The sequence below is a fragment of the Hydra vulgaris genome, chromosome 09 (genome assembly GCF_038396675.1).
Source record: "Hydra vulgaris chromosome 09, alternate assembly HydraT2T_AEP".
Classification (NCBI taxonomy): Eukaryota; Metazoa; Cnidaria; class Hydrozoa; order Anthoathecata; family Hydridae; genus Hydra; species Hydra vulgaris.
The window spans coordinates 20,721,779-20,749,537 of record NC_088928.1 but is presented as its reverse complement, the minus strand read 5'-3'; the positions used below and the strand labels follow the sequence as shown (position 1 = coordinate 20,749,537).

Sequence of the window (27,759 nt, the reverse complement as noted above, 5' to 3'; positions counted from 1 at the left end):
GAAGACCAGTATGCCAATCTTTTTAAAAGACTTCAGAAATGTCAAGAGCTCTAGTCTTAACATCTACACATCTATCGAACGCACAATAGAACCTGTCAGTTATTACCGTTAACAAACCAGCTATAAAACAAGAAGATCAAAATCCATTTTGACGATTAGAAAGTAAGTTATTAGATTCAAGATGAGAAATTAGGTGTTTGTTAATTAAAGACTCAAAAACCTTGCTTATGATAGGAAGAAGACTAATAGGACGGTAGTTAGAAAATTCAGATCGCTCTCCAGAATTTTTAAAAATAGGGATAGCAAATGCCACTTTCCAACAGGCTGGAAAACAAGACTCTGAGAAGCACTTGTTAAATAGTTTTGAAAGTATAAGCTCCGGAGAACACTTCTGCAAAACTATACAAGGTATGTTGTTCGGACCACAAGCTGTAGAAGAGTCAAAGCAGGAAATCACTTTAGATACAGAAGCTGGAGTGATACGAATATCAAGCAATGGATCGACCTGTTTGTCGGTTATATTAGGTAGAACGCAACTAGTGGAATCGAGAGACAATATTGATGAAAAGTTCTTAGCAAACAATTCAGCTTTGTCTTTAGGTGGGTTGACAAAATCTGAACCATGCAAGAGAGGTGGAATAACAGATTTGCCCTTATTGTTGATTCTGTTAAAGATTCTCCAGATGTCACGAGAGCCTAATTTTTGAGATAAAATACTAGATTTTGTGAGGGTGAATGTGGAGAAACTGAGCACTGACTAGGATTAGAAACAAGACATATGTCGTGTAAAGATAGTAAATGATTCTGATTGTCTGGAAACCAAGTTGGACATTTGACTATTGGAAAATTTCCAACTCGCTGACAAATGTTGTGGGCTTCAACGTCTTAACCTAAAAAAAACATTAATAATCATAATAAAAAATTTATTTATAATCCTATTTTATAACAAAATTAGTCATAAACGAATTAAAGGAGTTCCCAGAACATTTTCACGTAATCTTTCAACATCCTCTTTAAATGCAACTGTGCTGTGGCAAGACCTTTATCAATAAATATACCTTTAGCAATATATTTTCTTAATGCGGTAAGTGTACCGGTGACACAATTAAGTGTTTCCAAAGCGTATTGCTAAAGGTGTCTACTTCAAATTACACATCCTTGGAAAATACAATTCCATTGTATTTTCCAAGGATGCAAGCTCTTCATCTGATCCCAAGATAAGTTTGCTTGTATTACATTCTTTAAAATGCAGAGCAAGTTGTTGTTTGTTTGCTTGTATTGCATTCTTTAAAATGCAGAGCAAGTTGTTGTTTGTTTGCTTGTATTACATTCTTTAAAATGCAGAGCAAGTTGTTGTTTGTTTGCTTGTATTGCATTCTTTAAAATGCAGAGCAAGTTGTTGTTTGTTTGCTTGTATTACATTCTTTAAAATGCAGAGCAAGTTGTTGTTTGTTTGCTTGTATTGCATTCTTTAAAATGCAGAGCAAGTTGTTGTTTGTTTGCTTGTATTGCATTCTTTAAAATGCAGAGCAAGTTGTTGTTTGTTTGCTTATATTGCATTCTTTAAAATGCAGAGCAAGTTGTTGTTTGTTTGCTTGTATTGCATTCTTTAAAATGCGGAGCAAGTTGTTGTTTGTTTGCTTGTATTGCATTCTTTAAAATGCAGAGCAAGTTGTTGTTTGTTAGCTTGTATTGCATTCTTTAAAATGCAGAGCAAGTTGTTGTTTGTTTGCTTGTATTGCATTCTTTAAAATGCAGAGCAAGTTGTTGTTTGTTTGCTTGTATTGCATTCTTTAAAATGCAAAGCAAGTTGTTGTTTGTTTGCTTGTATTGCATTCTTTAAAATGCAGAGCAAGTTGTTGTTTGTTTGCTTGTATTGCATTCTTTAAAATGCAGAGCAAGTTGTTGTTTGTTTGCTTGTATTGCATTCTTTAAAATGCAGAGCAAGTTGTTGTTTGTTTGCTTGTATTGCATTCTTTAAAATGCAGAGCAAGTTGAGCAAAAAAAAAAAAAATCCAAAAGTGTCTAAATTCGAGTGACCGTGAATAAAAATTGATCCAAAAAGTAATAGACTATTTCCAGATCTATCTTTACGTTGACGTTGAAGAACAAGATTTTGTACACGGATGGCGTGACGTACATATTGACCAATTTATAAGTCTTAGCAAATGATAGCATGCATCCAAAAGTTCCATTAAAACAAAATTTTTAGTTTCCTTAATTTGCCTATCATTATAAAGAATATTGCTTGGAGTGCGTTGGTTGTCACATTCATATCTTTTTACAAAATTATTAGATTGTACCATATTAAATACGGCTTGCTATTCATTAGAAAAAGTGTGTAACAATAGACGCCCTAATTTGTTTTCTTTTTTTCTATTATATGACTTTTAACAACAAATCACATTACAGTTCCATGGGACATCCTCTATATTTAGAAAAGATTTAAGATTACTATGAACTTGATGGAAAGTTTTATTCTTAGCATATTACTTATGGAAACCGATGTAGTGGCTAACGTTCGGACGAGTAGACTAGTGTTCGGATTTTTTGTATTCCCATGCTTTTTTCTGGTTACATGTTCACCAATATATTTTACTACTACTAGAGTACAATCTGTTTGGTTGCTTTTGTTTAAATATGTCGTCTTTTATAGTTATCACTATCAGCAATATTGAAATAAGTCCGTACTATATAACGTTCTTTGATTCAGGTTGCGGGTTGAAAAGAATGTTGTGTCGGTTTCTGTCAGATGTTACTTTTTTACAATACTTTCCAGCTTGCAAAAACAATATTTTATTTTTATCTGGTGTGCAATCAACTACCGTAACTTTGTAAATATATGTATTCACATATCATTTATTTAATTTTTTTACATATTCATATGGAATATGTAAAAAAATTAAAAGTTAGATGTTGATATTTAGAAACTTTAATATAATCGAAGCAAAAAATGAACAAACTGCTCTTTAACAGTATTTGATAACATAGTCGGACAAAAGTGGTTTGGTTTAAAGTCCTCGAGGAGCTCCGGTTCTGAATACTGAGTCCACATCAAAGTAAAACTAGCTTTTTGAGAGATGAAAGTATTACGGCCGGCAACTTAGTGAGTGTACAGATTTCGAATCTCAATTGCGCGTGTCGGAGGCATATAAGGCTGTATGGTGATGTCGGTTGCAGCACTTAGTGCATTGGCATGAAACATAAAGGGTGTGGTTTTTAAATTCACGGCGTCATTTACAATGTATGTATACTTATTCCGTTATCAATAATTACTGTTTTCAAATTTAATGAGATCGTTCATAATAAAAACAGTTTGCAGTAAAAAACTTGTTTATAAAGCATGTCCTAATTATTGACGGTGAGTTAGACAAGGAATCCTCTTTTCTAACAACATTTGCAATTATAGCTGTGCCAGCCAAGTTGCGCGAATAAATTGTACTAAATGTTACTCATTTTTAATGGTGGTCAATAAACCACTTAATGGTGGTTTATTGACCACCATTAAGTGCTATATTGATCAATCCATTTTGTAATTCAATGCCTTATTTTTTCAATTGTATTTATAACTCCTATTCAATGAATGAGACGGCAAACTCTAATAACGGTCAGGTATAAGGCTATATAAACGCTGGGACGGCTAATTCTAATAACGGTCGAATATAAGTAGTATATAAGAAACGCCAATGAGTAAAACCATGACTTCTAAATCAATTTTTGAATTTCCCTAGAACTTGCCAGCTCCAGCTGCATGCTTAGCTTGTAACTTCACATTAAGATTATTGGATACTATAAGATTATTGGATACCCACAACACACTCTTTTGCTGTGGTTTTAAGTTACTTGCAATGACCATTTTGTGATACCATTGCATGTAAATGATATGGCTTGCTTTTTTTTGCCCATGTGCATAACTTTGCATTTTTCAATCTTAAATAGCATGAACCATTTTTTAGACCAGTTATCTTAATAAAGACAATGGTTTCGTAGTTTATCAAAGGAATTTTAAGCAGCTTTAAAATAATTGAAGATTTTTTATTAAAAAATCCTCTATTTTTGATTAACTCTATCACAGAGATTAAGCGCAAGTAAACATGGCCTTTATGTGTTCCAAATAAAGCTAATGATGCAGCACGATATAAACAGTTCCCATCTGCAGCCATATCATTAATTATTTTGAAAAAAGTTTTCAATAAAATTTGAAAACTTTTTTCGAAATAATTTTGTTTGCATTTATATATATATATATATATATATATATATATATATATATATATATATATATATATATATATATATATATATATATATATATATATATATATATATATATATATATATATATATATATGTATATATATATATATATATATATATATATATATATATATATATATATATATATATATATATATATATATATATATATATATATATATATATATATGCATAACAAGCGGAGGAGGAGAGGGTAAGGGCCCAATAAGATTATTGCACCAGCACATTCACATCCTCTCCAAGGCCCTGCATAATAGTAATGATAATTTTAGCTTGTAAAAAAGCAAGAAAAGAAAATTTTCAGTATTAATTTCAAAAAATCTGTTTATTAATCTTAATCAGTAATTGTGTGGCATAAGTGCTATTTAATCCAGATGTTATTTCATTCAGATTAGATACAAGTTTTTTTGAAAATATGGATGTTAAGTAACAGTATTAGAAATAAAGATACAGTCATTAACATGAATTATTGTAAATGCGTTTAATTTAAAAATATGCAATATAAAAATATTTAATAGAAGGATGCGCCTAATTGCCGCTGTGCCCCGGGCGTCATGAAAGCTCTCGGCGGCCCTGGTAATTGAGGAAATGAATACCTGTCCTACTCCAAAAACATTGCGCTAAACTATATTGCGCAATGTTTACGGAGTAGGGCACCATTCGCTTAACTCCTCTTAAATCTAATTCATAAATCTTAAATTCATAAATTTGTGCAACTCTTAAACCATAAATTCATAAATTTGTGCAACCAATTTCACACGTGCAATATAAGTGCGCGAGAAGTTCAAGTATTCAAAATACTTAAAAAAAAAATTAAAAAAAATGCCTGAAACAGTATATTAAAGCAAAATTGAATTACATATTTATAAAGCTACGTTTAGAAACATTAAAAATATGTGTGTTTTTGCATTAAAAAGCGTACTTTCAAAATTAGATTTCAACGACTTAAGCTATTTTTATAATTTAATCATCACTAATATTTACAAATTCATAAATTACAAATTCATAAAGTTCATATTTAATCATCGCTAAAATTCAACAAATAATAAATTAATATCACTAATTGATCATTTGTTATAAGAGTTTCACTCTATAGTTTTTTTAAATATAAAAGTCGCTTTTAAAATATAGTGGTAATAAAATGAGTCTCAAAAACTTTGTCCTTTATTTTTTAACAATCAATTTTTGTTCCTTATAGTATAAAGAAGAAAAGCGATTATTAAAAAAATAAAGAGTATAGATTATACTCTGCATACATTCTTGATAAGTGAAAATATTTACTATGTTTTTTTGTTTATTAAATAGAAAAGTTTAAAATGTATACACCTAAAAGGCTTTATCAACAGAAGCAACAATATAACCTAAATTCTCCATTTGACAAAGTTTCACCTTTTCAGAACAGTTATGCTGATAACATGAAAGACTCTCAAACAAGATCTTTAATGTCAGGGTATGTGTAATTTAAAAATATACTATTATTGTTATTATTATTGTTATTATTGATAATATTATCATTATTACTATTATTGTTACCATTATTACTACTACTATTTATTATTATAAATAGTAGTAATATATATATATATATATATATATATATATATATATATATATATATATATATATATATACATATATATATATATATATATACATACATATATATATATATATATATATATATATATATATATATATATATATATATATATATATATATATATATATATATATATATATATATATATATATATATGTATATATATATATATATATATATATATATATATATATATATATATATATATATATATATATATATATATATATATATATATATATATATATATATATATATATATATATATATATTAGGGCTGTCCAAAAAAATTTTTTTTTTCAGATTTGATTGCATAGTTGTTTATTTTGTACCATTTAACATAGTAATTAACTGTGCAAAAAATCTTTCCAATCAGATAATGTTTAGGGGGTGCTCAATGACCATAAAGTTTTACGAAAAATGTGAAAAACATGGAAAAAGTAACAAAGTTCCACAAATTTCTAAAACCCGTTTAATTAGATTTTTCAGATTTGATCAGTTTTAATTATCTCTAAATATTAAATTCTGAATACAAATTACAATCCACATCCACTTTAGACTGGTTTATTAGCAGAGAAATTAATGAAATAAAATACTGCAATACGACTAAAGTTCTGCGGTTTTTGTTATATCAGAATTTTTCCAAAATAAAACACTAGGATTTTTGACTCTTTGTCATTGATTAAAATACGAATTATAAACAAAAAAACATATGAGCAATTAACATTTAATTATCGTAATGTTATAGTTCATGCAATGTTAATGCTAGCGAGGACTATAACTCTTCAGAGTACACTTTCTGGCATCTGGCACTCGCTTTCTGTGATCCTCAACCACCTGAATTAACCTCTGCATTTCAGATTCATTCCTTGTAATCGATTCATTAAACATCGACATTAAAGCCACAGATCTTTCGGCAGCATCATTTACTACTTTCAATGAATATACTAAATTTTTTCCTTCTTGGTATACTGGGGAATCATTCCAGGTAGCTGGATCGTTGTTGAACAGAAAATCAATATCAACCTTCATTGACCGCAACGCACTTGCTGAAACTGATGTCACCAGCATGTCCAGAGATTTCTTCTCTAGACTTTCAATGTTCTTTAATTTGATCAACCTTTCAGACCAGTTCTCACCGTGAAATTTCATGTTGGAAATCATTTTTCGCTTCTCTTCCGTTTGAAGTTTGTTTGAAAACAAAGCTAGTGGGACCAATTCTGGTGAAAGGTACCACAAATGGTTTTGAAAGTTCTTGACTGCTGCTTCGGAAATCGTTTTATTCACAACTGCAAACTGCTTAAGTTGCTGAAACAGAAACAAGTCATTAACTGGAGCATCGCTGGCATTTGTGCATGATATCCAAGATTTTACATAAACCAGACTAGCAAATAAGCAAAATTCACAGAGATTTTTTTCCTCTTTTGTGGTCAACTTGAACTCTTCACGAAATAAATAAATCTTAAAACAATAAATAACCTTGGCCATCCAGCGAGCCATGTGATAAGCACCAGGGATCTTGAAATGATAATTTTTCTCTTCTTGATCAGGCAGTTTTCCAAGTATTAACAGACAGAGATCCATGATTTCTTTGTAGTCATCCCTTGGCATTTTAACATGCAGGTTTTCTTTGAGGAATGCAATCACTTCATTTTGTAGTTCTTGCACCAGGGGTATTTTCATTCGAATGTCATCCAGAGGTTTAAAATTTCCTTGATTAACTTTGGGCCAATATTGCTGAAATCTCTGGAAATAAAGTATGTTGGGACCAGATGATGGTCCAAATAGTGATCCAAACACTCCTGCTACTATGATCTCATGAACATGGTGTCTGCAAGCGAAATATAACAAATTTCTACCTATATGTTTCTCTAGAACTACACATGCAGCATTTTTGGAGCCAGTGTTAGAGGCTGTAGTATCAAAACTCATTCCAATAACATCACCAATTATGTCCCAGAAATTAAGCAGATGAATAACTGCTTTTGCTTGGGCTTCTCCAGTTCCAGCTGATAGTTTTGCTATTCCAAGTATTTTGTCAACATTGTGACCTGTCACACCTACAGATAGCCGGTCAACATTTGCTTTAGGGGCTGCAGAATTTGTACGATCTATCATCAGTTTGCCATCCCAGTGGACGATTAATGGTGGTTTGTCCAAATCGCAGAATTCAGTTCGAACAGTGGCTTCAATATTTGATCGATGATAGGTTCGTTTTCTACGGACTGTAGAACGTGACAATGATCCATCATCGAGGTTCTGTCCACCAGCCCTTGCAATTGCTGCTGCTAGTATAGTAAATTTTGTGTCAGATAGATTAATTCTGTCTAATGTTGATGAAACATCAGGTGAGTCAAGAATTGTATCTAAGATACATTGTCGTTTTGGAGTACTTGCTAAACTTGATTCAGCTGACCCTGAAGAACTTGCTTTACTGACTTGTTGTCTGTAATAAACAGGGATTTCTATCTCAAAATCTCTATCAACCATTTTGTCATTATCAACAGCATAGTTATCGTTGTCATCACTATTACTTTCGTCATGTAAAGGTTCAATAACAGGAACTATTGCGCTCGCACCAGATTGTCTTTGCTCTTCTTTTAGCTTTCGTTCTCTCTCTGCTTGTTTCCTTGCTTCATTTCTTTCTTCTAATTTTGAAAGTTCTTTGTCCTCTCCAAACATCACCATTTTTCTCTGACATCTCTGATCCAATAAAAATTCTTTATCTTCTTCAATTCTGATCATGGTTTCAGCATCCTTGTGGGCAATGTCAAAAAGTAGGCCAATGGTGTCTGTAAATGATTTCTCTCTCGATTTCTGAGAATCTGACAATCTGGATTTTTTTTTTTTTATTAATTTAAATTCCTGGACTAAAGTTTTTAACTTTAAGACTACATTCGGATGAAATGCTGTCGGAATACGGGCTTTATTCCAAATAATAATCAGTTCATCAACAGTTGTTTTAAGACTTTCAGGCACTGACTTTTTGGTTGAATTAAGATGATAAAAAAATGTTTTTAAAATATCAGATGTTAAGGGAAGAACTTTATCTGGAAGATTTGGGTCTGGTTGTCCAATTAAAAAGATTTTGGTTTGAAGTCGTGTAGAGATAGCAACACGAGATGATGCTGCCATTTCAATGATAACTGAAATATTATGAGAAAATCAAAACTCAATACCATATTATACAAACTTATCATTCAGTTGTTGGTTTATGCAGCTGCAGCAATATATTATAATAATTATTACTAAAGAAATTAAATAAATATTTTCAAATTAGAAATTATTATTATCTGCACTTAATAACAAACAATACACTACCAGACTACCATGCTAGTTTTCTGTAATAGGTTACTAAGGTTAGGTACTATCAAAATATTAATACATTTGTTGTCAAACTGAAATTCCAAATAAAAATAATATTTATACTTGTAAACCTTTTTATTCTGTTTGAACAAATTCTAAATTGAGTTAAATAATAGTATTAAAATTATGAATACAAATTTTAACAAAATGATATAAACACAGTTGTTTTAAACACTAGCAGACATTTTTTAGTCTGGTGCCCTGATGACAGTTAATCTGCTGCACTTTAATTAATCTATATAGCACGCAATCAGACAATATTTCAGTGGAAAAAATCTAACTAACCAGGTTCTAGAAATTTTTGGAACTTTGGAACTTTTTACACGTTTTTGACGTTTTTCGTAAAACTTTATGGTCATTGAGCACCCCCTAAACATTATCTGATTGGAAAGATTTTTTCCACAGTCAATTACTATGTCAAATGGCACGAAATAAACAACTATGCATTCAAATCCGAGAAAATTTTTTTTTTCCTGTGTTCACATGAACAGCCCTAATATATATATATATCTTTAAAATTCATATCTTGTTATACGATATGTATATAAATAAATTGATTTTAATAAAAAAGGCAGCGTATAACTATTTTTTTAAATATATTTTAGATATAATAATATATTTACTTTTTATATTTACTATTTAATTTATTTATATAATATATTTTATTATATCTAAAATATATTTAAAATAACAGTTATACGCTGCCTTTTTTATTAAAATCAATTTATATATATATATATATATATATATATATATATATATATATATATATATATATATATATATATATATATATATATATATATATATATATATATATATATATTATTGTGCACAATTGTTTTGTTTATTTTCTTGATTAGATCAAGTAAAGTTATTGAGAAAGGTGAAAGTCATGAGTTAATTACGTATGGAACAGATTTACCTATTGAAGTTTCTTCGATTCTGACTTCTGAAAAATATGGTAGTTTTAAAAAACTTTATTGGTATTTTAATGCTGCATCATTAAATATATACATTTATTAAATAAATACAAAAATTAACAACATAAAAATTAATTAAAAAAAGTTAAAATTAAATAAAGAATTTTTTTTTAAATGCAAGGCTGTTTTTGTGCCTTTTTATTGCTAAAAAAAGCATATATTTTTATTATCACAGGAATAAAGAAAATATAAATAATTATCATCAAACTATAATAACTTTAGTTTCTTGGAAAAGTCTGCACAAGACCATTTATGCAGGTTGCCGGCCAAGTTTGTTTTAGATACTCTATTCATAGCTTGTGCACTCATTTACTCCTGGTGATGCCTGTATGTAACAAAATCTTGTACAGGCCTTTTTACAAGATCTTGTCGCATAAGAACGCTTAACGCTAACAAAATCTTTAACTCAGCTTTGATATTTAAATTGTTAAAAGTTGCATCACTAGCCAATTTTAAAGAAAAAATGCTGAACACATTTGCAAATGGCTATTTCATGCAAAAAATGCAAGTAGCGTAATACTTCTTAGCAAGAAGCATTAGGCGAAGGCTGATATATATATATATATATATATATATATATATATATATATATATATATATATATATATATATATGTATATATATATATATTTATATATATATATATATATATATATATATATATATATATATATATATAAGTTAGTAAAAACACTTATCTAATTTTTGATTACTTCAACACTGTGTTTCACCATCAGTAGGTTCATCAGGAAGAATCATCTTTTCTTCCTGATGAACCTACCGATGGTGAAACACAGTGTTGAAGTAATCAAAAATTAGATAAGTGTTTTTACTAATTTACTAATTTATTATTGCTCTGTTCTTTTAGAACATTGAGCACTCTATTTGTAGAATACACTAACATAATTTATAATTTACATATATATATATATATATATATATATATATATATATATATATATATATATATATATATATATATATCAACTCTTAGAATTAGAAAAAATGATGTCAGCAATAATTTGCCAACCTCAATCTTTTAGAGGTTGGCAAAAAAAATTTGATACAAAAGTATTAACATAAGTCATAGAAACGAGGTCAGCAATTTTTTGGCGACCTCGTTTCTATGTCTTATGGTAAATGTTCTTTCAATTAGGTTGGCATTGCCAAATGCCAATCACACCCTGTCAAATTTACAATCAACCTCATCTAAAAAGGACATAAAAAAATCCTTCTATAGAAGAATGCACTTATAATCAGAACTTAGGGGAAACCCCAAGTTTAGGGGAACATCCTAATAATTTTTCCGTCATGTCCTCTGTAGAGGAAAATTTTGTTTTTGTAAAAAAATATGTTTCTTTTATAGTAAAGCAAAGCTCTTTTATATATTTTAAATTTCATCAGCAAAACTCTTGGTGTTTAAAAACAGTGACCATGTAAAATTTACAACGCTCAATTTGTGAGGGTTCAGTTACATTGTCATCACTTTAAAATACAAAAAAAAAAAAAAAATAGAGAGAAAAATTTAGTATAGAGTGAAGATTGATGCTTTAACACAAATTATTCAAGATAGAAGACAGCATGAATCTTTGGTTTGACTGATATTCTCAAAATTAAAAGCAAAAAAAAAAGGTGTTTTTAATTTCTGAATTTCAATGCTAAGGCTTTCCTCAAGTGTTGTGTCAAAACATGAAGAAACAGCTTCTTTGAAATTTCTTAGAGCTTCAACTAATGACTTTATAAGCACAAGATTTTTTAGCCATTCGTTGAAGAATGTCAATGTTTTTTAAAAGCATATGGAAATGATTGCTTTTGAAGTGTCCACCATGATACAGCTGCAGCTGAGTTGCACTCAGCTGGCCATTTTTTGGCTCCAGGCCACAGGTCTGAATGATTTTTGAAAAGATGACTAACAATTCTTAGGAGAAGATGGAGTTCCATTGGCAGAATAACATCTACAATGAGTGGTCTATATTGATCAATGATGAATGGATTACATTTAAAAAATTTAATCATTTTGAAAAATCTTTTTCACAAATAAAATTCTCTTGAGAACAAACGTCTTTTTACTTTTATTTTTTTTATTATTGTTTTTATTATTTTATTAATCAGTGTAAAAAGGTTCTGTCTGACAGTAAGTTTCAATATTCTCAGTTTACTAAATCTTGTATTAAATGTATCTTTGAAAAAAAGGATTCTGTTACTCATATTATTGCTTTATTTTACAATAAAAATGTTTCTATGAATAATTTTGTTTTTATTATACTTTTTTTTCAACTTAATATGAAGTAATTAAGCAACAATCACCAAAACTATTTGATGAAAAAAAATAACAATGATAAAATAACATTAATAATATGATATAATGATAACATTATAATGATAAAATAACAATACTAAGTTTTTGAAACTACAAATACATTTCAATTTAATAAACACCAACGTAAAATTTTTATTTAATCAAATACAATACAAATATTACAAAATAGCCTATTATAACTAAATACAAATACAATTTAAAAAAATGTTATTTTAACTTGATATCATAATTCCTTGCCTTAAAACTTTTTTAAGGTAAGGAATTAAAATATTTTCAAAATTATTTTAGTTTCAGCACTTGCTGAATCATCTGGATGGGCAGCTGTTGTTACTAATCAAAATATTTTTGCGTGGAGATACACAATAGGAACAAATAAAAAGGTATTATTTCTTTTAGATGATCAAAAATCTAAATACAAACCTTATTTGGTAATGAAATATTCTTGTCCTAAAACTAGATGGATTTATATTAAGCCAAATATATACTGAATATTAATTTTTTGTAGTAATTTACTCATTATTAAATCTTTAAGTAATAATGATCCATTTTTTGGAGAAATTAATCATATCAATAAAACAAGCATGATCTTAAATAAAATATTTAAGATCATGCTTGTAGAAATTTTGCATGTAGAAAACAAAGGTAGTTGTTTGCAAAAAATCTCTTCTTGAATGAAGGAAACTCTACATCAACTGCTTTTAGGCGTATTTGATCCAGAGAATCAGGAAAACTATTTGAGAGATATAAAGAAAAGGTTGACTGTAGTTAGGACTCTAATAGAGAGGCATTCATTTTTAAAACAAGGCCTTCAATTTTAAAAGAGGTCTTCAATTTTAAAATGAGACCTTCCATTTTAAAACAAGGTCTTTAATTTTATAACAGAACAATTGCAAAGTAATGAGCTTACTAAGAAATGCAGCAAAAAAGTTCAATTGCGACCATAAAATGAAATTACTCGAAGCTAAAAGATTAAATTTATAAAGCAAGGTAAGGATTAACAGACAAATTAAAAGATTGGAAGTTATATGAATCTGGAAAACAAGATGAAGGGAGCAAATTCCAAATAATGTTTGAAAAAAATTAGACAAATGAGAGTTTTTGGAGCACTTAGGAACAGTTACAGTAAAAGGATGAAATTTAATTAAATGACAATTAACATGAGAACAAATTTTAGTAGATGGCACAATAGATGCTAATGCTTTAGAGCAACGCCCATTATAGTATTTATAGAAAAGAGAAAGAGAAGCAACATTATGACAATATGAAATTGGTTGAAAGTTGGCTTCAAAAGCTGGGCTAGCTATGTTTACAACACGTTTTTGCACCTTATCTAAAAGAGAAAGGAATTTCAAATATCCGCTCCAGATATGGTTACAGTTTTCCATACAAGGATATATTTGAGATTTATAGAGATAAAGAATAAAATCTAGAGTGAGAAACTGGCACAATAAAGAGATGAAACCTTAGAAGATGCTAATTTTGCAATGGATTTGATATATGGTTTTTAAGAAAGATGGGAAGTAAGAGTTAATCCTAGAGGATAAAGGGTAGATGATTTATTGATTATAAATACAGGAAGATTAGCTGAAAAAAGTTGAGTTAAAGTTCACCAGCCACTTAGAGCCCCATGCTGTAGCAAAAGTGAGGTCTTTTTAAAGCTCTAATGCCCACTTCACTCAAGCAATCAGAGAGTGTTGACTTATTATCAAGACAATAATAAATGGTATTATCATTAGCAAACAATGCCACTCAAGATGTGAAAATTTCTGGGCGATCGTTAATGTAAATTAAAAAAAGTATAGGGCCAAGGATAAAACTTTTAGGAACCTCTAAAGTTATAGGAAATAAAGAAGAGTGCTGTCCATTAAGGATAACTTTGATACTACGATTGGTAAAGAAGACTTCAATAATCTTAAAGATGTTACATGATCACACATAAGAAGAGAGCTTATGGAGAAGACCAGCATACCAAACTTTATCAAAGGCTTTAGAAATGTAAAGAGCAATAGCCATAACCTCTCCACATCTGTTATCTAATGCACAATAAAATATTAACGGTATTAACCTATCAGTTATTACCGTTAGCAGTAGCAGTAGAACGAGAAGATCGAACTCCATATTTATGATTAGAAAGTAAGTAATAAGATTTAACATGACATAATCATGTCATGTTAAATCTTGTTAATAGATGTTGTTTTTTAGCAGGTTGGAAAGCGACATCTGATAAACACTTGTTAAATAGTTTTGAAAGTATAGATGACAGCTCTGGAGAATACTTCTGCAAGACTAGAATAGTTATGTTGTCTGGACCACAAGCTGAAGAATATTTTGAGCAGAAAATCGCTTTAGATACAGAAGCTGGAGGGATGCGATTGTCAAGCAATAGATTAATTTGTTTTTTTGGCTATATCAAATAGAGTGATTAGTGAAATCAAGAGATGATATTGATAAAAAGTTCTTGGCAAACAGTTCAGCTTTGTCTTTAGGTGAGGTAGCAAAATCTGAACTATGCAAGATAGTGGAATAACAGATTTGCCCTTATTAAGACACTGTTAAATATTCAGAAGTCTCTAGAACCTAGTTTTTGAGATAAAATACTAGATTTTGTGACATGAAAATAGCGAACTTTGGCATTAGACAAAACCTTTTTACAATGGTTTCTAGCAATAATGAACAGATATCTGTTTCCTGGAGATTTGTTATAGCTATAGATAAAAGTAGTAGTTGCAATCAGAAATTGCAGCAGCACAATGAGAGAAAAACCATGGAAAAAAGATAGGCCTGTCTTGGAATGGTCAAGAGGAAATATAAGATTTTATGCCAGCCTTAATACAATAACTTGCATAAGAAGAACATTTGTCATCAGAAAGACAAAAGATTTCTACCCAAGGGCCATCACAAAGTAATCCCGGAAAGAGTCTAAGTCAGCTTTGGGGTAGTTGTAAGAAGTTTGATAATAGGGGGATTCTGATGATAAAGAAGAATGACATAATAGTTTAAAAAAAATTAAACTGTGATCAGAAGCATCTACAGTGAATGTGGAGAAACTGAGCACTGACTAAGATCAGAAACAAGACATAAGTTGAGTAGAGAAGGTAAATGATTTGGATAAGAGAAAGGCTTTGGTCAGTTTTATCTTAAATAACATTAAAAAGAGTGCAGTCTTGAGATAAAAGATATGGATATAGAACAAAGTGAAAGGTGATAGAGTGAAGTGGTGCTAGACGAAAGCACATAAAGGAATAGTCTGTGGATTCAAACCTAGTTTCCTGACAACTGGATGAATTCTTATGAATGTAAATGTCCAGGCCAAGCATATGACTATTGGAGTCCTAATACAAATTAAATGAAGATAACCATCAACACCAAGATCACAAGATGAGACAGATGAACTCAAATTAGTCTCACAAAGAACAAGTAGGTCTGGTAAACTTTGCAAGATATAAAACTCAACAGAAGAAAAGTTACTTCAAAGACCACAAATATTTGTGAACAATAAGATTTAGAGAACTTGGAACTTTTTCAAATAACTTAAACTATAAACGTTATTTTTGGGTTTTTCCTTTTACAATTAATTTTAATATATATTTAGGCATTCTTCTACAATTATGTAAAATAATGCCTTTTATAAAACAAACCAAAGTTTTTAACAGAATAAAAATAACATGATTAATAATTAAATGCTTTGTAAGTCAAACTTATATTTATTTAATTTTAAAACAAAACTAATATTAGTGCTATAAATATAAGATATGTAAATTTAAAATTATATTGGTGATTGTTAAAAACAAGTTCTGCTAATAAAATCTTAAAATAAAAAATACTAGGGTCTGTTTGGGTAATTTGGGTATAAAAGGTATATATTTGCAACTTTTAAGTTATGCTGTTTAATTTCCTTTGAAAAAAATGGAATCTATTTTTGTCTGTCTTAGAATTGTGACCTTCTAGAATAATAATAATAATAAGTTTGGCAGTCATAAGCTTATTAGTAAAAAAATTCAAACCATTAGATATAGCATACTCAAATTACCCCATGGATGGGGTAATTAGGGAATGATTAATATTTTTTAAGTAAAAAATGCTTTTAACAGCTTTTATACCCACTTTACCCAACCTAGGTTGATTGTAGGTATAGTTAAAATAAAATACTAGATATAATAAAAAAGTTGAAATTTTATTTTAAATATAATTAAACATTAATAAAATTTATAAAACATTAAATTCAGGAACAACTACCTTTCTTAGATCTTTTCTTTTTCAAATCTTTTTCCTGTTTAACGTTAAGATCTAAAGCTGTAGTTAGTATTTTTAAGTTTTATAGTATTTGCCTTTTAAAATTTGCCTATAGTATTGACCTAGTAGTTTTAGTACTTCCTTTTTTCTTTTTCTCATTTCTTTTTACCTCCTGTTCTTTCAACCTTTCTAATACTTCATCAGTTGTGAGAACTTCTCCACAACTCCCTTGTACCCTTCGTCTCTTTTTTCTTTGCTGAATTTTTCAAAGCTGTCCGCGCACCTTTAGGTTGATCAGGTGATAGTGTGGTTATATTTGCATCCCTTAGCTCTCTAATTAGTGATATCCTAGTTGCAGGACTGGATTTAGGATTTTAATAAGCTTAAGTTGAGAGAATGAATGTTCTCTGCTGCAATTGCTTACCATTAAACAAAGATACATGTGTAGTGCAGTTAAAACATTTGGGAAAGCAGCTAGGAACCTATGCTTACCAATAAATATGAACATCTGCAATTCTCTACTTTTTGCTTATAGAAATTTTGTTTTCAGTTGACATGTTTTCTTTGTTAAACTGTTAAACAAAGCAATAAATTGAACAATTTCATCGCATAACTGAGGCTTAGGGTCTTTATGGTGTATTTCAACTAAATGGACAGCTTTGGCTAGCAAATCATAAGATTTTAAAGTATTAACTTGAGACAAAAAATCAAATCTATCATCAATAACACTATATGCAGAAATCATTTTGATCATCATTTTGACAAGTTTCAGTTGCAGTTGGGCTACTTGTACCAAGTTCAATATTCTAATAAAAAGGAAACATATAAATAATATAACGAGCAAACAGTCTGCACTCAATTTTTAATTTTTTTTTATTGAATCGGATAAAAACACAATGAAAACAAGAAAAAAACAATTTGTGCAACAAAATAAAATATATTGTTGTAGTGTATAGGTTTCCAATAGTTAAACATCCGATAGATAAACATTTTTTTTAACAGTATCTAGATGTTCGGTATTAAACATTTAGTATGTAAGGCCGTGAGTTTAAGTATCCGATTGTTGATAATTTGGTGTTTTTGCTTTTTTGGCGTTTTTTAAGGGCTTTTTTATTTGTCAATATTTTTTTTTGGAGTGGGCCTATATTGTATATTTCTTTTATCTTTTGTTCAGTGGGCCTATTTTTTGTATTGGGCCTGTGGCTCTAACCTCCTCAGCCTCTGCCATAATATGGTCCTGCCTAGTTGATGGGCCTGGTGAATTTAAACAATCTGAATTGCTTGAGGGTTTCATAAAGTTTCAGGATCTGTTTAGGTTGAAATGTTGGGTTGGATTGAAACAATTTTTCATTGGGTAAATACCAGATACTTTAAAACCACCTATTATGTGATTAGATTTTAATGAGACTTCTACAAGTTTCTTTAAAAGACTTGGAAAAATAGCTTTATCTACATTTTTAAGATGTGACACAATGTACCATGTCTTTAATATATTTTTCCAGTCATTTTTCATAGGAGCAAATACACCAACGTCTAATGGTTGAAGAGCATGTAACATATGAGGCTATAAACATAAAAGTATAATGCCATTATCCCTCTCTGTACTGGTTACGTTATAAGTCAAGTGACTTCCATGTCCATCAAATAATACTAAAACTGACTTTTCAAGGTGTTTTATTTTCTAGACAAATGCATTTGATCGTTTTTCAAAAATATAATCCTGCATCCAACCTGATTCTGTAACCCTATACAGTGTACCTGGCAATTCTTCTTTTACCCAAATAGATTGTAACTCTCTTTTTCCTTTATAAATAACACAAGGTGGGTAACATTCACTGTCAGCACTTGCTACAAAAAGAACACTGTACTGGAATCACCCGGCACTTCCTGAAAGTGAATACATTATCCTAACACTTTTAGGAATAAATACTTTACCTTTAGTAGGGTCAGTACTTAGGCCAGTTTCATCTAAATTAAATATTCTTTCTGGGTGGTCATTTAAATTGTTTTTATCCAGAATATTTTGATAAATTTTAAAATATTCATCAACCACATATCTAGGTAGCCCTTTGGCCCTTGCTTTAATCAGTAGTTCAGGATTTCGTCTTGCAAGTTCTTTTTTCCATCTTCTTTCAAAATTTATAATGAAGTCATAGCTGGGTGCTTCATTTTTAAATGGTGTCTTCCTACCCGCTGACTGTACATAACTGTGCACCATATATTGCAAATCTTTTCTGTCAAGTGGATATCCACAATTTGCTGTAAAAATTAAGGTATCTTCTATATATTCTTCTTCTTCTCTTGTTAATATTGTTCCTCTGCCAGCGCCTTGATGGGTTAGAGGATTCACACACCATTGTCTCAAAGTTTCATATGGGATATTGTATTTTTTTGCAGCTGCATACATTGATTTTCCGTTCTTAACATTTTCTTTAGCACTTTGTAGATCATTTCTATCATATTTAACAGGTTTTTTTTTACATATGTGTGTGACATGATCTAAAACAAAAAGTTAGGTTAGTTTTGACGTTTATGGTAATTATCCGTGTTACCCCAAACTTTTAAATAGTTAATAACAAAACAAACAATATATCTCAGCAGCCCAAATTTAAAAAAAAAAATTAAAGTTATAATATGTTATGTATACATATCAAAATTAGATAAAAATATCTCAATGGAATAACAAATGACAATGCTTTGATATTTTTGTTTTTATTTCACTGACGTTTGTACAAAACCTATAAAATTTTTAGAAGAGTTGTGGTCAGTGTTGCCAATATAATTTTGGTGTTTGTTTATAAGTACATATGCAACACATTTATGATAACTTTTATTTGGGGATGTAATTACTAATTTTTATACAGAAAATATAATTTATACCCAAATTACCTCACTATACCCAAATTACCCTGACAGACCTTATTTTTTTTTGGATTTAGTAAGAAATGGTAAAAATATATTTGATTTTACAGTAAATGAAAGCAAAATATTTAAATGGAAATAAAAATAAAACAAAGTAGAAAAGCAATAAACTTTGTTAAATTAAATTTTTTTGTTGTTGCCAATTTTAATAAAATGTTTAATATTGCGCGAACGATTTTATATAAAAGAGTAAAATCCAATCTAATTGTGTAATTGTGCAAAACATTTAAAAAAACTTTGTGGTAAATAAATTATTCATACCAGATATTTTTACAACAGAAAAAAACTATGCGGATTTTAGGAGTTTTTAATAAACTTTCAAATGGAAGTGTAATGGCAAAACAACAATGATTTTGTTAATATCTCAATAAATAAATTGTTTTGGTAATTTTAATAAACTCAAATCTTATTTTTTAAGGTTTATTTACAAAATAAACATAACTTGTCTTCTCAGCACTTGGAATCCTTTTAAAGAACTTGACTCAAAGCAATAGTAGTACTCAGTACACTATCTAACATTCCAAGCAATTGCCTCATTACTATTATTAAACACTAAATCATAACAAAGAGTTTCAAATCTGGCCTCGACAATGCACACCTTTTCCTAGTAGGCCTTCTACAAGACAGTAGCCAGATGCATTTAATGTCGACCCATCTTTATCAAGATACCATCTCTAGTCTTTACTCAGCCAAGAGCTTCAAGACAGAGGGTGTGTTAAGTCAGAGTTGGCTTCTCCTATCCTTTGCCTAAAAAGGTGTATCTTACAAGGCAGCAAGTCATGAAGCAGGTTGTACTGAGTTACATGTTACCAGTAGCAGGGTAACCTGACCTGACAGGGATTTGGCTTAATAGTGAGAACTACAGAGTTTTTAATATAATTTATTCTAGAAAGATTTTTATATAATAGATCCATAAACTATTGTGTATTATACAATTACTTTTATAAGTTCTGAAACCTGCTGATACCTCAATCCTCAGTTATGCTTATGACCAATCTCTAAGGTCTTATTAAATAAAATTTAAAGAGATTTAAAAGTGGTAGCCCTTTGATTGCTATACCTGTTTAGTTTGTGTATAAATCAATTTTTTAACCTTGTCAAACAGTTAGTATTGGTTTTAAATTGTTTTTAAAGAACAGTTTAATGCTTCTGCAAACTTTTGCAAATGAGTTGATTTAAAGGATTGATCAAGTAAATGGATAAACAACCACAACCAGTTTTTTGTTTGCAAAATTTAAAACAATCTTTAGATTTGAATCAGCACTGCTGCCACTTTCTAACACATTTAGTAATGAACTTTTGCTAAGTTAAGATGTGTTTTTCATTTTCAAATTCTTTTATTCCGTTTCCTTTTTTTCTAGAAAAATCATAAAAGAAATATCAACCATAAATAGTTAGTTTAAAGCAGTTTTATGTTAAGTCTTTTTTAGTTTCTTGTTAAGTCTGGGTTTCGCAGCTAATAATGCAGTTTCATGTGCTTGTTAAGGCTTGGTTTTGTTTCTTGTTAAACTTTTCGATTGAATAATTGCTTAAATATTTTGAATAAAATCATGCCAATGCTTGCTTGAAGCTTATCTCAAAGCTATAAATTATCAGCTCATGATAGTTTGATTGCAGTCTTTCATTAATAAAGCATGCGATTGTTAAAATTGGTGAATTTCGTTTTAAAACTTGTCACTAGCACATTTTAAAGTTATTTTTTTGGCGTAATTACATCAAGTAATGATAGTATTAATTAAAAACATCAACAAAGCAGTCAAAATATATTTCTTATATAAAATGTCATCAAAACAGTTAGAAAAATGAAAAAAATTTTGTACAACTATCTAAAAATCCTTCTGCATCCTTACTTACAATCACTAATGCATCTGAATCTAGCAAAACTACTGTTTATATGATCATAAAACAATACAAGAGCTCTCTATCTATCAAACAAGCAAAAAGGTCTGGAAGAAAAGGTGGTTTTAAAGATAAGAAAGCCGTAATTAGTATTTGATGATCATTCACGCAAAATTCCGGCTTATCGAACAGAGAACGAGTAAAAAGGTATAAAGTTTCAGAGTTTTTATGTCGGGAAAGTTACAAAGTTTTACAATTTCAAGTCTTGTTGAGCCATTAAATATCCAAACCGATCAGATAAGTAATCACTGACTGCTAAAACTTGAGCACGAAAACTTTATGATGAAGTGCTTACAAAATTTAATGGCTGCATTATTATGGATAACAAAATATACGTTAAATGTGACTTCAAACAGCTCTCAGGTGACTTCAAACAGCTCTCCAAAATTTTACACTTCAGTTGTTTGTGGATGTGTCAGCAACAAGTTCAAGTATAAGTCATTGAATAAATTTGTTAAGAAACTTCTCTTGTGGCAAGCAATATGCAGCTGCAGCTTGAGATCTTGAGCTTTCATCACATCGTCAACTTTAAACTCGGATGTTTACATCAAGGAATGCTTGCATACTAGAGTTTTGCCATTTTATCGAAGTCACTATCGTTTTACAGTTAGTTCTGGCCTTGTCTTGCTTCTTTTCATTACTCTAAGAAGTCCGTAGAGTGCTACAATTCGAGAGACATCAAATTCATACCAAAAAGTTTGAATCCACCAAACTGCCCACAGTTCCGTCCCATTAAGAAATTTTTGGGAATTGGCAAAGGATATTTGCATAAGAGTGGAAAAACAATAAGTACAGCTAAAGATTTGATTAGAGAGTGGATATTAGTTGGAAATAAAATTGCCAAAGATGCTGTGCAGTTGATGTCGTCGATTAGCATAATATGATGTCATCGATTAGCGATACAATGAAAAATATTAAAATAAAAAATATTTTTATAATCTTTAAGTTCCTTAGATTAAAATAAAAGTTTTTGCATTAGTTTAATTATTTTATTTTTGAATTTTTCATCGATCCAAATTTAACAATCGTATGCTTTAACATTTACCATTAACATTAATATTTCTTTGTAGATGCTACCATGGCCACTGTTATGATTACCCTACAACTTGATGCTTTTTAAGACTTACTTTTTTAGGCAAGGACTAGAAGGTTTTAACTCTGAATTCAAAAACTATCCTGCTTCAGAGCCCTTAATTAGGTAAAGGTCCAAATAAAAAAGATGTCAAAAAAAAAAACTAAAAAAAAAAAAACTTAGCCGGATGTAAACTGTATTAAACTTATTTATTTATGTGCATTTCCATTTAGTATTAATTTTAATTTAATTTAATTTAATTAAAATTAATTTAATTTAATTTAATTTTTTAAATAAAATTAAAATGACATTTGGCTTTGCTTAACTGTTATGAATGAGGGTTTCTGTGTTTTACTTTTATGCAAGTTGCGCAAGAAAAGAAAAGAGGGGCTTATAATTTATGATTTTTTTAAATCTTTTTTTTGTTGACAATGGTTTTAAACAAATTTTGCTATATATCAAGTTTATCTTTTTAAAATGTGTAATTTGCATGTGTGATTTGCACTGTGCTAATTTTGTTATTGAATTAAACTAATGATTGAGTAGTTGATTAAAATTTTATTATTTCAGTTTTTAGTTTTCAAATTAAAATCATTTATTGAAAAAATTTGATAATGTAATATCATTAATAAAATATTAAAAACATTTAAAAAAATGTCTTGAAGTTTCTAATTGAAAAAACTTTTAAATTGATTTCTTTTCTTGATAGCAATGTTTCTTATCTTGATATCCATGTTTCTTTGCTTTATTTCAATGTTTCTTTGTTTGATATTAATGTTTTTTCAATGAATCAATTTTCGAGATATGGTGTGTATAGGTATGTTTATTTAGATTTAATTTTATTTAGGTGTTGCCGTGCATTACATTGCCTCTTAGTTATACTGCTTTAAAACATAAGTCTCAGTTAACCAGCATAGTACAGAATGACTCTCAAATAGCTCCAATGATCAGTACAAAAACGTGTGTTATAAATGTGTCACCTGAAGGTGCTGTGAGATATTGGCCAAATATTACAAAAGTTTCTACATATTATGAAGCAATGATCTCATTTGAAGGAAAACAGTCATACAGTTTAGTCTCTGCAGCAGTATGTAAATTCTTTAAATAAATTTAATAATAGATAGGTAAAAAGATTTATTTTGCATATTTATTATTATTATTTTTGTTATTGTATATTAACAACAACAACAACAACAACAACAACATCAACAACAACAACAAGAGTAATAATGATAAAAATAATAATATTAATAATAATAATTATGATAATAATAATTATATATATATATATATATATATATATATATATATATATATATATATAATATATATATATATATCATTATTACTCTTGTTGTTGTTGTATATATATATATAAAATCAGGGCCTATTCTAGGAAAAAAATTTGGGCGGCAGCGGTACCCCCTCGTTCTGGCAAACTTTAGCAAAAAATCAGCTTTTTTTTCGCAAAAAAAACATTAAAAAAATGTTATAAAAAAGGTCCTCAAATTTTAATTTGGGTGGCACTCAAATCGGCGCCTAAATATGGTCGACACTATCGAAAACGTTCTAGAATAGCCCCTGATAATATATAATTTATATATATATATATATATATATATATACATATATATATATATATATATATATATATATATATATATATATATATATATATATATATATATATATATATATATATATATATATATATATATATATATATATATATATATATATTATATATATATATATATATATATCACTCCTAATCGGCATTTACGGGGACATGTTTTTTGTTCCCGTAATGTTTTTTTTTTTCCTTTTTTTCTACTATTTTTATCATATTTATATAATTTTTAAAATTTTTATTTTATGCCCATTTTTATTTATACATATTTAAATTTATTTATATATATTTATAATTTATTTTATTATAAAAGTATTAAAGTATTGTTGATCTTTATTAAAATAAAGATCAACAAGACAGCTTTCTTGCTTCAATGATTGAGGTTTTAAGTGTTAAACCAAGAAGACCTTGACAAAAAGAAGAAAAAAGATTTTTTCATTGCCACTCATTCTCTTATAACATCAAACTGATACGGGATAATAATACTGTTAGAGTTCTAGTTTGTATCAATGCTATTCTATCAATTTTTGGAATTAGAAAATCATAAATAGAAAGAGTAAACAGAAATCAAGATTTTTTATTATTTATTTACTAATTAGTCATTCAAATAAAATACATAGTACATAAATGTGTTTTAACAAACACATTCAAAGTTTGAAAGTTAATATTTTGGTTTAGTTAAGTTAATAAAGCATTATAAAGCTTGTATATTTGATTATTTTTAAGGAACTTTTTCTAAAAACCAGCAAGGAAAACATACACACAGGCCTCTAGCCTTTTCAGTATATATTATAAATAGTATTATTGATCATATCAAATCTTTTAAAGGACAAAAAAGTCATTATGCATTACATGACACTAAAAAGCTGTATTAACCAGAGGATCTTAATTTATCAAAAATATACCATAAGCACAAGCAGTGCTTCCCCCAAAGTTAAGTTTGTCAAGAAAACTACAGGTACTTTAATAATGTATGATTATTTAAGAATATTATTGGATATTATCTAATTTTCTTTTTTTTTTACCAGGAAAATATTTGTATACAAATTTAACAATAGCTTTGGTTATCCTTATAAAAATACATTCTCAACATGTGACAAGTTCAATATTATACCTAAAAAATCAAACCACTTTTAATATAAACTGCTTAGAATCAAAGAGCGCTCACTTATTTTGTTACCATAAAACTTATGGTAAAAAGGGAGCAGACAATGTTGCAAGTATGCTGAAGCACTATTTTGACTACATTTTACCAAAAGATGTATCACATTAGCAGCTTTTTTGTGTGCTGGGCAAAAAAAAATTGGACTATTATTTGTTTTTTTACACCATGTTGTGAATAAGAAACAATTTCAACAAATCATGCTATCATTCCTGGCCACAGCTGCATGGAGTGTGACCCTGATATGGTATTAGTTAACTAAAAGGTTCGAGCAGAGCTACCAATAAATTAGATAGAAGAATTTTGTACGTGTCCTAAGAAACCTTTAACATTTGAAGATGTTTTATGAGTATTGATGAGTTTTATCTAGCCAATAGATCAGAGGGTAAACATCATTTAGGCAAATTAGATCATTTTGGCAAAAAAGATTGAGAAATACCTCAAAGAAGTCAACATGGTCAGCATACATCTTGTGCAACAGGTTCCAGCTCTTGTTGATTCTGTTTGAGGACATGGCTTAATTAAAGATCAATAAAATATTTTACAATAAAGAATTTGATACTCTAATGAAATCTTTTTAGTTTTTTTAAAAAAATTAAAAAATAAGGGAGTAACATCTCTTTAAACTTTGTCCCATTTACAACATGCCACCCGTTATATATGTTTTAATCTGTTATACAGAAATTATCAAATTAAAAACAGAAATAAATCAAAACAAGTGAATATACAACAGAAAGTTTATAAATGCGTAAAAATTATATAAAGCTAATGCAAAATATATAATCTTGCCAAATATAATATTTTACTACATTAAAAAAAAAATTTTATAGAAAGAGTTCCAATTCAAACAATATTAAAAAAATTAAGCTTCAATGTTTACACCAATTAGTTAAAAGTGATTATACTAGCCCCTCAAGTTCTTGTCTAAACAATGGTAAAAAATATTTTGTCAAAATACTATACTCTTAATAAATAAAGTCAACTATTAAATGTTACTTAATAGATAATCTAGGTACCAACATCCCTGTCTCTATTTTGATTAACTGAAAAGTTAAAATTAATTTTATGCTATGTCCTAAATTGAATCTTATATAATGTACAAGATAATATAGATCTTTATAAAATTAAACAAGATCTAAAACTATTCATTTATAGAAATGTTTAAAAGAACTAAAATATTTAAAAATGCTTTAAAAATAATAATAATTATTTTGACTATGATATTATATTTCATATGATAGTTATATATATATATATATATATATATATATATATATATATATATATATATATATATATATATATATATATAAATAGATTGAGTATGAATTATATTTCATATGATAGTTATATAATATATTTATGAATTAAGTATGAATTATATTTCATATGATAGAGTTTTCTAAATTTTTTCAGCCATATGGATGGATACTGTTAGCAAGTACAGGTGAAATTTATCTGATTACAGTACACAATAATGTTAGTAACTTTTAATCTTTTTTTTGTTAAGTTTTTTATTATAATGATTATTTGATGGATAAATATATACTTATAAATCACTATTTTTTTTGTAAAAATATTTACTTAAAGCGCTTTTTGTATTTAAATGTATAATAAAAATTTTTAATTTAATCAGTTCTCTTGAATTTCCAATACTTTGACAATACTAACTCTTTTGAAAAAATTAGTTCCTGAGAATACTAGTTGTTTTTATAATTTTTTTGTTTGTAGAAAAAGAGTACTTTAACTAAATCAGTTTTTTTTATTTTTTATTTTTTCTTAAAACAAAAATTTAAACTTAATAGTTTTGGACACCTGGTTAGAAATTATATAACTTAAATTTTGTTTTCTTTCTTATTTGTTTTTAATGTAAAATTAGAATACATTTTCTTTAATGTAAAGCTTAGAACTTATAAAACTTTGTTTAAAGCCAGTGACTAAAATTTAATTCATTGGCTGAGAAGATTCTTTGCAATTGTAATGATACCAAAGAACAAAAGAATTATAACTGTAAAAAAGATTTTAAGAAAAAGAAATAGAATAAGATGAAATAAACTGAAATTAGTTCAAAAAAAAGAAAGAAAGAAATAGGGGAAAAAAAAAGAGTAAAAGATCGATAAGATAACACAAAAATAAAAAATAAAACATAAAAATACTTGAAAAATAAAAATTTAGGAGTAATCCATAAGATAAAAGAATGCTAAAGATAAAAGAATGCTCAAGATAAAAGAAGAAAAATTCATGTTTTGTTGTGAAATTGAATTGCATTTTCTTTTTGTTTGTAATAATTTGTT

The 27,759-nt window shown here is 28.4% G+C and overlaps 1 protein-coding gene across 1 annotated transcript in view; it reads left to right on the top strand.

Moving 5' to 3' along the window:
* The first annotated feature begins 5,501 nt into the window (after positions 1–5,501).
* Positions 5,502–27,759, top strand: part of LOC101241755 (nuclear pore complex protein Nup133) — a 111,178-nt gene continuing 88,920 nt past the window's right edge. Inside the window, exons 1-5 of the mRNA XM_065805022.1 lie at positions 5,502–5,728; positions 10,108–10,208; positions 12,836–12,927; positions 23,521–23,760; positions 26,882–26,944. Of these exons, the coding sequence (XP_065661094.1) occupies positions 5,595–5,728; positions 10,108–10,208; positions 12,836–12,927; positions 23,521–23,760; positions 26,882–26,944 (630 nt within the window). The 5' untranslated portion in view covers positions 5,502–5,594. The remainder of the gene's footprint in view (positions 5,729–10,107; positions 10,209–12,835; positions 12,928–23,520; positions 23,761–26,881; positions 26,945–27,759) is intronic.